At 44.1% G+C, this 15,670-nt stretch overlaps 1 protein-coding gene across 1 annotated transcript in view; it reads right to left on the reverse strand.

The window, feature by feature from the left end:
- Positions 1-15,670, reverse strand: part of OBSCN (obscurin, cytoskeletal calmodulin and titin-interacting RhoGEF) — a 170,512-nt gene that overhangs the window by 77,866 nt on the left and 76,976 nt on the right. The window contains exons 45-57 of the mRNA XM_052695150.1: positions 15,176-15,442; positions 14,084-14,347; positions 10,922-11,185; positions 10,308-10,571; positions 9,744-10,007; positions 8,736-8,999; positions 8,283-8,546; positions 6,712-6,978; positions 6,115-6,378; positions 5,298-5,564; positions 3,995-4,261; positions 3,089-3,355; positions 1,744-2,010 (exon numbers count right to left, since the gene is read on the reverse strand). Coding sequence (XP_052551110.1) covers positions 1,744-2,010; positions 3,089-3,355; positions 3,995-4,261; positions 5,298-5,564; positions 6,115-6,378; positions 6,712-6,978; positions 8,283-8,546; positions 8,736-8,999; positions 9,744-10,007; positions 10,308-10,571; positions 10,922-11,185; positions 14,084-14,347; positions 15,176-15,442 — 3,450 coding nt within the window. The remainder of the gene's footprint in view (positions 1-1,743; positions 2,011-3,088; positions 3,356-3,994; positions 4,262-5,297; positions 5,565-6,114; positions 6,379-6,711; positions 6,979-8,282; positions 8,547-8,735; positions 9,000-9,743; positions 10,008-10,307; positions 10,572-10,921; positions 11,186-14,083; positions 14,348-15,175; positions 15,443-15,670) is intronic.

The raw sequence follows: 15,670 nt of genomic DNA on the forward strand, positions 1-15,670 counted from the left end.
AGCTGAGTTTTATTGACTTCCTCCAAGGATGAAGATATCAAAGCCTCTCAAATTACATTTCAAACTCTGTCACTTGATTCCTTTCAGTGTATGTAGTTATATGACCATTACCATTTGACCTGGCCAGCCTAAAGAGTTGGGCAGGGAAGAACCTGATGAGGTTTAACAAGTGTAGAGAATTGCAACTGGGGAGGAATAACTGCATGCATCAGTAAAGGTTGGGGATGACGTGCTGGGGAGGAGCTCTGCAGAGAAGGACCTGGGGATCCTGGTGGATGACAGCAGTGTGCCCCTATGGCCAAGAAGGCCAATGGGATCCCAGGCTTCACTAAAAGAGCATGGCCAGCAGGGCAAGGGAGATGATCCTCTACCTCTACTCTGCCCTAGTGGGACCACATTTAAACTACTGTGCCCAATTCTGGGCACCCCTGTTCAAAAAAGACAGGGATCTCCCAGAAAGAGTCCAGCAGAGGGCTGCAAAGATGATAAAGGACCTGAAGCATCTCCTGTGTGAGGAAAGGCTGAGTAACCTGGGTCTGTTCAGCCTGGGGAAAAGAAAACTGGGAGGAAATCTGGTAAATATGGGGAAGTGGGAGGTGAATGGATAAGGCCAGGGTCTTTTTGGTGGTGCACAGTAATAGGAAAAGGAGCAATGGCCTAAAACTTGAACATAGGAAGTTCAGTACTAACATGCAGAAGAACTTCTTTATGGTAAGGTGACAGAGCAGTGGAACAGGTTGCCCAGAGATGTTGTGGAGTCTCCTTCTATGGAGATACTCAAGAGCCATCTGGACACCTACCTGTGTGACCTATTGTAAGGTATCTGCTTTAGCAGGGGGTTGGACTCAATGATCTTTTGAGGTCCCCTCCAACCCCTCCAATTCTGTGATCTTTCAGTTAGTGCTTTTATCATTTGCTCTGTCTCAGAGACGTGCTGTGTACTGATTATTTTTTTTAATTATGTTTGATACTGTAATTGGGTGAAAAAAAAAGCCTGAATGCCAGATTTGAAAGGATTTTGAAATTTGTTACATCTGTAGATATCTTCACAGAACAGCACTAAATGCTGATCCCCTCTCCTGCCTTTTTGCAAAGGATTGCTTCTTCTCTGGGCTGGAGTATCTGGGTGGCACAGTACACACAGCAGGATCAGTGCACAGGATGTGTTTTCTTTGCTCGAGTCCTTCTAGGACGGCTGGGTACCTGCAGATCTGTGCAGTGATCACACAGACAGCTTGCAATAGGCAGGGACTTCTCCCTCAATCTGGTGCACATACTAAAGGGCAGTACAGCAGTCTCCATCTGAGCAAAGAGATTACACATTTGCTCCACTGAAGTCATCCTCTGCATCAAAAATGGTGCAGCTGGGCACAGCGTACAGAGCATCTGTAACAGTGAGGAGCCTGTGGAGTGGCTAGAGGTGACTGTTCCACACCAGTGATCAAACCTGAAAGCAAGATCTGCCTGTAGTGCTGCCTTGTGACTGGAAGCTAGGGGTGAACCATCTGCTTACTCACATGCCAAGCAAACATTTCAAGCCCCGAGTCAAAAATTACAGCTGCATTATCCTCGCCTGCCCACCAAGGGATTCTTTGCCTCACTTCAGTCATAGACAACAAGATTTCATATTACTTCACAAGATCCTTCCTGTGCCCTATGTGCATTTAACGTAACAGTAGCAGGGATGTTTCCAAATCTTAGCATCTTAAAGTGAAAACCCCCTTTCACTCCAGTATCTCTTGCCTTTCACGGTCAGCTTTGCAGAGGTTGTCTCATCTCCAGCCTTGCAGGAGTATTCTCCAGCATCACCGGGCTCCAGGTGGTGAACACGCAGCTCACGGATGGTGCCCTGCTGCCACATTTCATACTTGGAACTTGAGTGAAGCACAACTCCATCTTTCCTCCACTCTACTTCTGCTTTGCTTATAGAAATCTCACAGCGCAGCTTAGCTGTTCCTCCCACCTCCACTTCTTCATTCTTCAGCTGCTGCTTCAGCTGGGGCTTAATGGCTGCAAAGTGAAAAAGGCAATGAGTGCAATGAACTGTTAGCCTGGATGTATGAATGTCAGGTCTGGGCAGCTCAGCACAAGGCACTTGAGGTCTGAAGCTGTAGAACAAGTCTTTCAGTGGACACATGATAACTAAGTTTTGTATATCCAGACAGGGAGATAAGATTCCCCAAATGTGTTTGTTCCCAACGGAGTCAAGTATCTTTCATTATATCCTCTATGATCTGCTCTGAATATTGAAAACTCCCACACAAAAAGATCTTGACTGAACAGAACATGGTACTTTCTGGTTAAAATTAGCATAAATCTTTGACTTCTAACAGTAGTTATTAAGATCTGAGCACTTCTCATTTCTCTACCATCACTTCTAGACTCTACATGAGCAGCAGAACTTCCTTCCAGATGATGTGCTCACAGATGGGAACAGCCCAGACAGCAGCTCACCACTGATGGAAACAAGAAGAGAATATCCATCCCATGGATGTGTGAGCAGTTGTGAAAGCTCTGTTCTTGCGGTCCCTTTATCTAAGATCTATTAGGATGCATGTAAAGGCAGCACTCTTTCACTCATCATGGGACAGCAGCATCTTCCCAGATTGGGATTCAGCCCACAGCACAAATAGCCTGGAACTCTGTGGCTTAGATGAAAGCCACAAGTTCCACCCAAACATCAGAAGCAACCACAGCCATGTCACCAATGCTGACCATGTGCAGACGTTACTCTGCTTTATCTAAAAGTACCCTTCTCAGGATCCTCATGGGAGGACTGTAGACGAATTGAAAACAGTCCATTTTAAAGATGCTTTTTTTGTGAATGGCTTACAACCAGTTGCTGAGCTGAGCGACCCAGCAACGAATGCCAAAAGTTAAGAACTACATGGACTTAAATAGCCATTCTGTCCACCTGTCCCAAAAGATCCACTTTTCTGTATTCTGGCTTATGACTAGACACCTCATAGACCTTTACTCTTTATCTCACTTTTCGTGGGGGAATTAGGCACCAGAGAATAACAAAATGTTATCTACACAGCTTCACAAATCCCTTTCATCCTCTGTGCCATCTTGGTGCAATGCTAACCATTCACTCTGAGGATGGCTGTGCTCTGCTGGTCTCCTGTGTCACACGTATAATCAGAAGCATCCTCTGGTTCTGCATTATGGATCACAAGCTCAGCTGTGCAGCCACTTAATTTCATTTCATATTTGGAGCATGGGAAGATCTCCATGGTGCCCTTCCTCCACTCCACTGTTGCGTTATCCTTTGTCAGCTCACACTGGAATTTCACCGCTGCTCCTTCTTCAACTTCCTCATCCTTGAGCTCCTTTTTGAAAAGAACTGGTAGGGCTAAAGGAAAATGAAAACAACAAAGAACAGGAGCTTTTATTCAATCCAGAAACAAGTCCTGGCTAGATTGACACCCGGGGAACAAGATACTGCGCTCTGCCAGTGCTACGCTCCAAGGCAAGATCCATGTTTTATAACAAGCCTGGTTGTGTAGCAGATATTTCTGCACAAGAAGCAGCCATCAGCACTAACAAAGGTTCCTTCCTTCGTTCCTGGACTCCAATCTTTCCCAGTGTTGTATTATTTGAATGAATTCATCCTTCAGTTGATGTCACAAAGATCTCAGGAGTGAAACAGTTGAAAACTCCGCGAACAGCCTCAACAGAGCAGGAAGGTTGTTGTCATTCTCTTTCCAGGATATGAAAAGAATTCTTTTTTGAAATACTTAAAACACATATCACGTGAAATGTTCCCACGTTACATTAAAACACTGCTCTTTCTTTTATTTCTCTTCCACTGTAGAGCCAGAAAGTATTTCTTCTTAGAAATCAAGACTCACACTACTGGAAGAAGAAAGTATCATCCTTGCCCATTTTCTTTGGAAATATTCATAAAGAAAAAAGGCAGGTAATCCTATTCAAGTTGTTGGTTTGTGTAAGATGAAATCTACTGCTTTTTGAGCTAGCTCACACCACGTACCTTTCACATGTAAAGATGCCTTTGTTTCCTGATCCCCAGTATCACAGCTGTATTCTCCTGTATCTTCTAATTGGAGGTTATGTATTAAGAGCTCTACCAGGCATTCCCTCTGCCTCATCTCGTATTTCTCATCGGGCTGCAGCGCCACTCCTCCTTTCCTCCATTCCACTGCAGCATTGGGTTTTGACAGCTCGCAGCAGAAAGTAGCTGTACTTCCTTCCTCTGATTCCTTATTTTGGAGGATTTGCTTAAATGTGACAGGCAGTGCTGCAAAATTTGAGAGGAAAATGTTTTAAGAGTGGTTCAGTCCAGAAACGACCCAAACCTACCATTGTGCTTCTGAAACAGCCTAATTCTAATGATTCCAAAGTCCTTGGGCTGCCATTCTCCTTCTTGGCAGCATCTTTCTTGAAGCACTGTATGAACCAAGAGCTGAGGACAGACAGTGAAGTTAGGAAAGAGTTAGGACAGAGCAAATCCCAGCACAGCCTGGTGTGCCATCTGAAGTTGTCAGACTTTCCTATCAAAGTCCCTCCGTGCCAACTAGGGGTGCTTCAGCCAATGACCACCAGGACACAGCAGGACATGCTCCCTCTACTTGGACCCTGGTTCCTCAAAGAAAGCCTGGAAGTTTGCAATATTGAGCTAAGAGTATTCCTCCCTCCCCATGCATGGCCCTATATACTTCCACCAATGTTTAGAAGACCAAGACAGCATTCAAAACATGAGCAGTAGCAGTATGGTAAGAGCTGGCAATGAAGTGATAAATGGAGTGGAAAACACAGATTCAGGCAATGGCAGAAAGGACTGGTGAAAACGTGTGGATGCAATTGGTTGCACTTGAGGGTTGTATCCAGAAAGTCTCCAGTAATAACACAGTACAGTTATGTATTACAGAAAACCTTCATCTACCAGCTGTTGTATTTGTAATCATCCCAATCAGGCATTACACTCAATTATGCATCTCTCATGCCTAATGAAGCAGTCAGCAATCCCAAACAATCAATCTGCCTAATTTATTTCGGGTTATCCATTTCCTGAACTACCATATGCAGCCAAACGTTCTGTGCTCATAGGGCAGGAGAGCTCATCACACTTTGACATCATGACAACATTAAATTGCTTTGATGCTGATTAACCACTCCAGATGCTGCAAGCAGAACCTCTTTGTCCTGACCACGTTTCAGACTGAGGGAGAAAACATATACTGGCAGAGAGTGAAACGAATCAAGATCTGTAGAGATACTAAAAGGTGCTCCTTTCACTTCATCTCTATTGAGCCAAGGGTCAGTACTCTGCCTACCATGTACAGTTACTGCAGCTGTTGTCTGCTGATGTCCGGAGTCGCAGGTGTACTTTCCTGAATCATCCAATCCTAAGTCATAAATGACCAATTCTGCAGAGGAGCCCTGCTGCTTCATCTCGTATTTCAAGCCAGGGTAGAGAGTAACATCTCCTTTCCTCCACTCTACTGGAGCCTTGGGTTTGGTAAGCTCACACTTCAGGGTCACTGACCCACCTTCTTCTGCCTCAGTATTCTGAAGCTCTTGTTTGAAAAGTGCTGGTAGGGCTATAAAATAGAAATACAGATTGCAACATGCTGCAGCTGGGGTTTGGGAAAGAGAAAGCAGGAAGAAAATGGAAATGCCAAGAGAGCTTATTTGCAGATAGCTCTAAATCTCAATGCTCTCGATTCAAAGTACAGAGCTGTTTCCCCACAGAGAGATAATAGGAAGACCTGCAGGACAAGAATAAATCAGATTCAAGAAGTTACACTTGCCACAAAGGTTATTCTATCTTCATCCAATCTAAGACTGAAAAATAGCAGAATATTTCTCCCACTGCTGAAGAGATATGCCAGAGATCAGCAAGGTTTGTAAGCATTCGGATCCCCTCTCAGGGCAGAACACTTGCAGGAGAGATTACAATTACCCTGACAGTAAGAGACTGAGACTGCATTTCATTCTGCATCACATATCCCATTTTCTACCTGATCACTCTATCAGGCTGTAAAGGCCATGCTATTCCACGCACTGTCCTTATGAGTCACAGCCATGTCTTCTCTGTAAGTGACAATGAAACAAGGAAAATACAAAATACAGCTTGTTTGTTTGTTTTACCATTGACTGTCAAAGTGGCCGTTGTCTGCTGATCTCCACACACACACGTATAATCTCCAGCATCCTCCTCATCCAGCTCATGGATAATCAGCTTTGCAACAGCACCATCTTGTCTCATTTTGTACTTTTTGCTTGCTTTGAGCGCCTCCTGCCCTTTCTTCCACTCCACCGCAGCAGCTTTGGTCAGCTCACACTGCAGAGTAACTGTCCCACGCTCTACAGCTTCTAGGTCCTTCAGGTCAGTCTTGAATTCTGGAGGCAGTGCTGAAGAGTAAAAGAATTACCATATAGAGGCTGAATACTCGTTATAAAATCAGCTAGTTGAAGTCCAGTAGGAAAGGATTCATGGTACAGGTCAGTGGAACGCAATGGAAACATCTCCCTTGGACACTGCATCAGTGCAAGGAAAGTGAGAGAACCAGCAGAGTTGAGGAGGATAGATACTAACAAGCACTGTTCTTCCCATATCTAAGAGTAGGAAGAAGCATATAAGCTACCCCCAATGGAAAAAAAAAAGCCCAAGCAAGCAGGAGACTACAAGAATAGAGACATGAGCAGGTTAAGGAGTGGAGAACCTCAGTCCCAAGGATTATTTACCATGCACTGTTAAGGCAGCCGTGGTGGTCTTGTTCCCACAAACACAGGTATAATCTCCAGTGTCATTCAAGTCTAAATTGTGAACTACCAGCTCCACAACACAGCCTTCCTGGCTCATGCTGTACTTGCTGCCTGGGGTGAGGATGCGATGGCCCTTCTTCCACTGAACAGGGGCAGAAGCCTTGCTGATCTGACAGTGCAAAGTGGCCATTCCACCTTCTACTGCTTCCTCGCAGCTCATCTCTTCTTGGAAAAATGGAGGCACAGCTGAAGGACGCAGGTAAAATGTATTACAAACTGAGGCTATCTCCTGCAGTGGGTGGGAGTGGGAAGTGATGGGGTACGATTGTGAAGGTTACGGAAGGGCAGAGCATTAGCAGCAAAGAGAGGAAAGAGAAACACAGACATCCTAGTGGGAATACACGCATTTAATTCTTTGGGGTTTATGTTGGCTTCCTACTAGCATAATTGCACTGTAGCCAAGAGATGTATCCCTGCTTTCTCTCAGTTTCCTTATAAGAAGAACCAAGAGCAGCACCTTTGAGCTCCCTAGTTCATGCATGTAATAACATCTTCCACAAAGACCATCTTTTCCTAGTTATAGTGCAGCCCTGTTGGGCTCCGAGTGTTGGCACAACTCCTTCCTCAACATCACTCCTTGTTCCTTGAGGTGTCTTTGAAAAGACACAGCCGGGGCTCACAGATGCCTCATGACCCCAGAGAAAATGTCCAGATGCTGAATCACAAGCCTGTATTCCCTTCTCAGAACACACTTTCCCTGCTTGCTTAATTCTAGAACCCAATGCAAGTCCTCAAAATAAATGTGATGAACCTCACATATGTCCCTTTAACTAGGTGAGATGACAGGATATTCCATGCATTTCACAAGGTTGGATATCTCAGACTTCACGGCTCACTCAAGGTGGTGGAGCTAATTAAAATACCCAAGGCTAGAAGCTTTGATTTGGCACATTTCTCAACTGCAGCAGTGTTAAGCTGAAACATCCGTTTTGGTTGCACAGCAACTGGTTCTTGCACCTAGAGATGCAATAAAACCAGAGGAAGAATTCATCCTTTCCTGCCTAGGAGATTGGACTTCCAGGGCAAGCCAATCTTTTTGCAGTAGGATTGTAGCTATGGGCACAAAGAGCAACATAAACATCACTCAACACAGTAGAAACAACATGGCCACGTTCAGAATATGGCTTACTGTAGCCTACATTCAAATGGCACAGGTCGAGAATGCCAGAAGGAAGAAGCAAAGAACAAGCAGAATTGTGCTTTAGGAAGGAAGGAAGGGCAGCAAAGGAAAGATAAAAGAGCAGTGGATTTATGTGCTATGAAAGGAGAGTCAGAAGGGAAAGATGAGAGGACAGCAGGTTTGTGTTTGAGGAAAGGAAAAAATAGAAGGATGGAGAAGAATATAGTGCAGTGTTTCAAAGACAGGAAATACTGTTTCAAACAAACAGAAAGAGCAGTTAATAAGGCTGAGCAAACAGACGTGGGGAAGTGAACACCCGCTAGCAGAGGAAAGGCATCTCTAGTTAGGAGAGAGGTCAGATCAGTTTTACCCTGTACTGTTAAGACAGCAGTAGTCCGGTGCTCTCCACACACACAGCTGTAGATTCCTGCATCATCCTCAGCCACCTCACGAATCACCAGCTCTGCCTTGGGCCCCTCCTGCCTCATCTGGTATTTCCCACTCTCTTTGAGAACCCTCTGGTCCTTCTGCCACTCCACCGGAGCGGCCTTGGTGAGCTCGCAGTGCAGGCTGACATCTCTGCCTTCTTCTGCTTCCTCATTCTTTAGCTCTTCCTTAAAGAGTGGTGGCAGAGCTGAAGGACAATGCAGACAAATGGTCACTAGAAAACCAGAATTCCAATCCTAACTTCTTTATCCTGCTCGGGATTATTCCCCCTTATGCCTCCCCTTTCCAACCCATTCTTTTGATAGCCTAGACCACAACCTCTGATCCAGAGTAATGTCTACCTAGAACTCTTTTAATTTTAATAAAGACTTTTTACCATGAACTGTTAAGGTTGCTGTTGTCTTCTGGTCACCACAAACACAAGTGTAATCTCCAGCATCTGTTACATCTAGGTCACGAATGACCAACTCTGCAGTGGTGCCACGCTGGCTCATTTGATATTTTTCACTCGTTTTGAGCACTTTGGACCCTATTTTCCACTGCACTGGAGCTGCTTTGCTTAATTCACAACGCAGAGAGACTGATGCTCCTTCCATGACTTCTTCATTTTTCAGCTCTTCCTTGAAAACCGCTGGCAGGGCTGGGAATGGAAAGCCAACAGACAATGCATTTAAACTAAGACCTTTGCACTCCTGACTGGCATCACTATCAATTTAAGTTAAAGTACAGCCCAAGTGAGAAAATCCAGATGTTGAGGTTTCCACTATGATGATGTGGAAAATGAGATCCACCAATGACAGTAAGAAGTGCTGAGCTGAAAGGTCAAAGTACTACAAGCTGGATGGATGCAAGATGCAACTTAGAGAATGTATCACAGGGTTGCCCTGCAAAACATCTCAGCCTAACATGAGCGTTTCATAGAATATCCCAAGCTGGAAGGGACCCATGAGGATCAGAGTCCAACTCCTGGCAGTTGGGCTGAGTTCTCAAAATGGAGCCACAATCCATCAAAATAGGGCCACAAGCCCTCAAAATGGGGTTCTGAGCCCTCAAAATGCCCCAATATCTCACGCCATGCCCTGATGCACCCTGCCATGCCCCAGTACATCCTGCGACGCCCTCCAAACTCACTGGCAGTATACACCTAAATTTATAAAGCAGTCATTTGTCTGCATGACAAAAACACCTATTTCTTTGGCTCCCTTTTCAGGAAAATCAACCAAAAAAAAAAAAAAAAAAAAAAGGCCAGAACATAACATTATCCTTTTCTGAACACAAATTAATTCCTAGGGAAAATCCAAAAGCTGATAGATGAACGTTTCACACCGCAGCAGGACGCTGCAGAGAACCAGAGAGTGGGCAGCCATCTGCAAAGTGATTTTACCATTCACTGTCAGAGAGGCAGTGGTGTGTTGGTCTCCACACACACAGGTATAATCTCCTGCATCCTGCAGATCTAGCTCACGGATTTCCAGCTCTGCAAGGACGTCATCCTGCCGCATGATGTATTTTTCACTTGCTCTGAGGATTTTGTTTCCTTTCTTCCATGAGACAGGTGAAGCCTTGGTCAGCTCACAGCGCAGAGTAACTGTCTGGCTTTCCATGGCCTGCAGGTTCTTCAGCTCCTCTTTGAAAAGTGCAGGCAAGGCTGAAGGTCGTGAAATAGACAGAGGACATAAAAAATGACACGTCACACAGGAGATGATGGATGAGGACATAAAGAAACAGAGGACATTTCAGTGGAGAAAGGGTTGCAATTTCCTTGCAATCCTAAGGCACAGGAAAAAACAAATAGGCATAGGCAGGAAAGTAGCCCAGGTGCAACCAGAGCTTGAAGGCAGCTTACAGTTTTATCTAAATCCAGCTGCAGGTGAACACACAACAAAAAGCGATGAGCTAGGTGAAAAAGTGCACAGTGATACAGACACGTAGCTATGGGTTTTTTTACCATTCACTATCAAGGCAGCTGTTGTCTCCTGCTCTCCACACACACACGTGTATTCTCCAGCATCTTTCAGCTCGGTGTCGTGGATGAGCAGCTTCACGACGGTGCCCTCCTGTCTCATTTTGTACTTGTCACTGGCTTGGAGCAAAGTGCTTCCCTTTCTCCACTCTACCTGAGCAACCTTGGTCAGCTCACAGCGCAGAGTGGCCGTTTGCCCTTCTGTTACTTCCTCGCCCTTCAGGCTTTCCTTGATGTGTGCAGGCAGTGCTGAGGATGCAATGGACAGAGGGTTAAACGGAGCTGCAAACAGCCTCTGGGTGACAGGTAGAGCTGGGGGAAGGAAAGGCTGGAGAAAGAGTGGGGAGACATCCTAGGGTCTGTTCTCACATCTACGTATTTCATAAAGCCCTAAGGTCACTTTGTATTAGGGATTAGGGGTGTAGATTTTCCCCTTAGATAAAAGAAATGCAAATTCATTACTACATCCATGATATGCAACGTCAAACTCAGAGGAAAGTATGCAGAGACAACAATAAACATGGGGGAAAAAAAACAACCAAAAAGAATCAAAACCATGAGCTTGATGATGAGGTCATCTAGATGAAAAACGTGATTACCGTGCACTGCTAATGAAGCTGTGGACTGCTCATCCCCACACACACAGGTGTAATCACCAGCATCACTCTCATCTAGGTTATGGATCACCAGTTCTGCCGTGGCATCCTTCTGCCTCATTTTGTATTTCTCACTAGACTTGAGCACTGCGTGCCCCTTTTTCCATTCCACTGGTGCAGCCTTGGTCAGCTCACAGCGCAGAGTGACCACGTCACCCTCCATGGCCTCCTCGTCTCTTAACTCTTCTTTGAAGAGAGCAGGAAGGGCTGAGAAACAAAGAGCAAACATTTTCACGACATGCAATTTTTGGCCACCTAAAAGATTAACGTGATGTTCACCACTATCTATCCATGCCTCGTTAATGACACAAACAGCAGGAATAGAAAGACTTCACACATGGCCAAAACTATAACTTCCTCACTGTACTTCAGCCTGGAAAAATTGGTACAGAAGGCTACACTGTCATCAGGAAAAAAAGAAGTTCAAGAAAAGATTTATGCATTAAAGATGCCTAGCTCAAGAGTTAGAATGAATGCAAAAGGCTGATGGGTAAAATAGGCAGGCATGTTGAAAGTGCCTGTGTAATAACAGAAAGGAGAAAGAAGTCCAATGTCTCCATTGGTCCAATGTATCCACTCTTATAAGACTATCATATCAGGGGGTTCAGGAGTGTCCTAACAAACACCATTTGGAACAACTCATAGAATAACTGAGCGTAACACTGGGTGGCAATGCAGATGCCTTGGGAGCAGTAGGATGAGACAGTGTCTGCTAAGTCTTTGGAATGAAGTGGAGACCTCTTTTGGTTGTAGAATATGTATGAAAGAGTTGAAGAGGAAGATCTCCGAGCCCTGACTTTGGCCAGCAAGAAATAAATATATGAGAATACAGATGTGGAGAATAACTGGGCAGCTACCCATTATGAAGCAGAGGAGCTCGTGGGTCTTAGGTCAGGCAAGGTGAAAAGTAAAATATGTGGGAAACAACGAAAGCTTCAATTCTTTTACAATTGTTAAATGCAACCAAGTAGAAGCAATCTTAATTACAAGATTTAAGACAGCAGAAAGCTTCTCAAAGAAGCTCTATTAAGGGCATAATTACGCAGACTATCCTGCTACAAGGACTGTCAGGAATAGTCTGCCTAAGTAAATGTTCCTCATTGCCCTGAAATTCAGAGAGCCATAAAACATAGAATCATTGAATCACAGAATGCCCTGGGTTGAGAAGGACCATAATGATCTTAGATCAGCGTGAAAGAAATACTAGAGAATAGAGAGGCAAAGTCAGAAAGGTCAGGTTCTCTGTGCATCTCAGCAAGGTCGGGGCAGTTCCCACATTCTGGACTCGGGAACTTCATAGGCAAAGAGACCAACCAGAAAGAAGAGCTGGAAACCAATCCACAATGAGGCTTTGACATCAAATGTCTCCAGACACAGCTGTGTGCTCCGTGCAGTTGTACCCAGCAGCCGGGTGATGACCTCTGCTCACAGTTCAACCTGTGGCTCTTCATTGTGTCAGAATATTAGTACGTAAATTCAAGAAAATCTGGCCAGCTTGAACTAGAAGGGAAAGAAATTACGTAATGACATTCAGTAAGCTGATCAGAAGGAAGGAAAACAACAAAGAAGGGGTTGGCCTACCTCTGTCAGGAATCTATGTTGATAGTTGGTGGCGTATAGAAAAATGAAGTGTTCAAATTCCTTTTTTTTTTAATAATATTTAATGATAGATAAGAGAAAACAGAAACTCTGAAGCCAGCAATATAGATTAGTCTTACTAACTTTGTAGGGGAACTCAAGCTGGGAGAGAAACTGAAAACTGAAAGCACTTTGTGAACTGGATTAGGATCTTGATGAAACAGAGGTAAGAAAAAATAGGCTGCACTCCGGTAAGAGCAAGTGCAAAATACATTTGCAAGCAATCAACCACACAAATACAAGATAGGAAATAATAGAAATAACAGGCAGCAGATATTCAGAGAGAGGTTTGGGATTATGGGAGATCACAGTTCAAACGCACGTCAAGAAATGCAATTCTGATACAAAGACAGCAATAAACATGATAGGATGTATAAGGTGGAGTGTCATTGCAAGATACATGACATGTGAACCAAGACACTTCCACTCTGCTCCAGCCTGGAAGGCCTCACATGGAGCACTTTGGTCCATTTTTGGCTACCGTGCTTCTAGGAGGACATGGATTAGCTGAAGGCATTCCAGAAAGCAATGGAGATGAGCTGAAGTCTACAAAACATGACCTAGATATGAAGTGTGAAAGAAATGAAGCTGCTTAATCCAGAAAAGAGACTAGAGATGGAAACATGATAGAAGTCCTCAAGTCTGTGAAGCAGTTTTACAGACAAGATTTCTTCCTCTCCCCAGTGTATGGAACAAGAAGAAAGGATCTTAGTTATCTTAAGAAAGGTTTCTGTTGGCCTTAGGAAGAACTTTCCAGCAGTAAAGACAGACAGGCAGTGGGTTGGGTATCCAGGGGAACTGCAGATTCTTCACCATCAGAGGTTTTTAAGTGTAGGTTATGCAGGGATGAGGAATTGGGACTACATGACTGTAGAGGCCCTTTCCAATTCCATTTCCCACAGTTAAATTGGAGGTTCAAGATGGAACCTATCTTTGTGCTGTACATAAACATCAAAATGGCAAAGCAAAGATATCAGCTCGCTGGCTTCCCGTGTGAGAAAGATGGCTGAAACTACTTCCTCCTGTCCTGCATTAACAGTGGAAATCGTGTTCTCCTCTATTCCAAAGAAAGTTTGAAGAAGTATTTCACTGAGGACTATGAAGAAGTCTCACACTCCACAATGCTGAGTATTCTGCAATACCAGAATACAAATCTACACAATCTTTGATCAAAGTTATACTAAAAAGTTGCACTGAGATCAAGTTTTGTCTGTAGTATTCATACCAATCTGTCACATCCTAACCTGACTTGAAATCTAAGTTTGCTCTTTTCCAGACAGCACATGCCCAAGTCAGAGGTGTGAAACGTAAGCGTGTGGAATCAGTGTGGTACAAAGCAATACAGTCATGAGCCAATGGGAGAAGGGAGAGGAAACTTGGGAACAACATTAATGTAATCAACAGAACTAGAATTCTAGCTTGAACTGGATAAAAATAACGTGTTGTTATTGGTGTTTTTTCTTTTACCGTGCACTGTCAGCACTGCAGTAGTCTTCTTGTCCCCGCACACACAGGTATACTCCCCGGCATCCTTGACTTCCAAAGCATGGATCAGGAGTTGTGCTGAGGAACCTTCCTGCCTCATAGAATATTTTTCACTCGATTTGAGCACTTTGTGCTTCTTTTTCCACTCCACGGGGACGGCCCTAGAGAGCTCGCACTGCAGCGTGGCTGTTCCACCTTCTGTGGCTTCCACGTTCTTCATCTCTTCCTTGAAATGTGCAGGCAAGGCTGAGGAGTTCAAAATGAGGAGAATATATGACAATGTCATATAGTTCATATAGGAGAGTCATTAAGTTACCACTTGTTTGTGGTCTGTGGACCACGTATATGACAAGCAAAGCCTTCCCTAATCCAGGTAGCATTGATAATCACTCTGAGAATCATCTGGTATTGACTTTGGAAAGTCTTGTTCGTAAGGCAGAGTTTTTTTATGGCATGGTAGGTGGCATGAAATGGAGAACCACACCAGATATTTCCTAAGATTCTGCAAGACTGAATCCTGCCTCACTTTGGGCACTGCCTACCACAATGGAAAATAAAGCCAATTTAAGCCACATAAGACCCATCATAACTCTGATATTACTGGAAAAGCTCATACATTAAGTTATGTCTGAGGCATCAACCTCACTTTTCCATGAGTTTTATGTTCTGGTAGTGAAATTACTCTTTCCTTAGACTGTGAAATTATTCTCAAAGAATGTTTAACACCACACTGGTTATCAAAACTCATCACCTCAGTTTTGGGACCGTAACATCTTTACAATCAGAAGGGAAATCTGATTTCCCTTTGTTAGCAACTACTTGGGAACACGAACATCAAAAAGAACTGGGTTGGAACCAAGATGAATAACTGAAATTTTTGCAATAAACATCTGACCTACGCCTGGCATTCACCAGCGCCTTGGGACTTTATGCACAAGTTCAACCACATGTAGCCAAATTCATCTGAAATGAGGCTGCAATTTCAATAATACTGGTTTTTGTTGTTGTTGCTGTTGTTTTTTTAATCTGTTTGGAAATCATCTACTTTATTGGGTAGAAGATTTTTTTTTTTACCATTCACTTTTAGAGCAGCTGTGGTTTTCTGTTCTCCATAACAGCATGTGTAATCTCCAGCATCTGCCAGATCTAAATCACGGATCACCAGCTCTGCAGTTGTGCCCTTGCATGTGGTGGTGACCTTGTCACTTGGCTCCAGGACTCTGTCTCCTTTCCTCCATTCCACAGAAGCTGCAGGCTTGCTTAGCTCACAGCAGAAAGTGGCCGTGCCATTTTCTGTGGCTTCCACGTTCTTCAACTCCTTTTTAAAATGTGGAGGGAGGGCTGAAGATCACAGGTGAAGAGAGAGCACTTTAAAATTGAGGAAATACCGTATCTTGACTGCTCCGTTGCCTCAAAACCCCTCGACCTCAAAAAGTTTTCATTAACACTTAGTTCATGAGAGACAAACAACCTTAGGGGCATCTCTGCCTTACTCACTGCAGCATGAATGGGAAATCAGGATTGCAAAACTGTGATTTCAGTACTGGAATGTAAATTTTAAAGGCATTT

This window comes from Tympanuchus pallidicinctus, unplaced genomic scaffold (assembly GCF_026119805.1).
Source record: "Tympanuchus pallidicinctus isolate F22 unplaced genomic scaffold, pur_lepc_1.0 scaffold3, whole genome shotgun sequence".
NCBI lineage: Eukaryota > Metazoa > Chordata > Aves > Galliformes > Phasianidae > Tympanuchus > Tympanuchus pallidicinctus.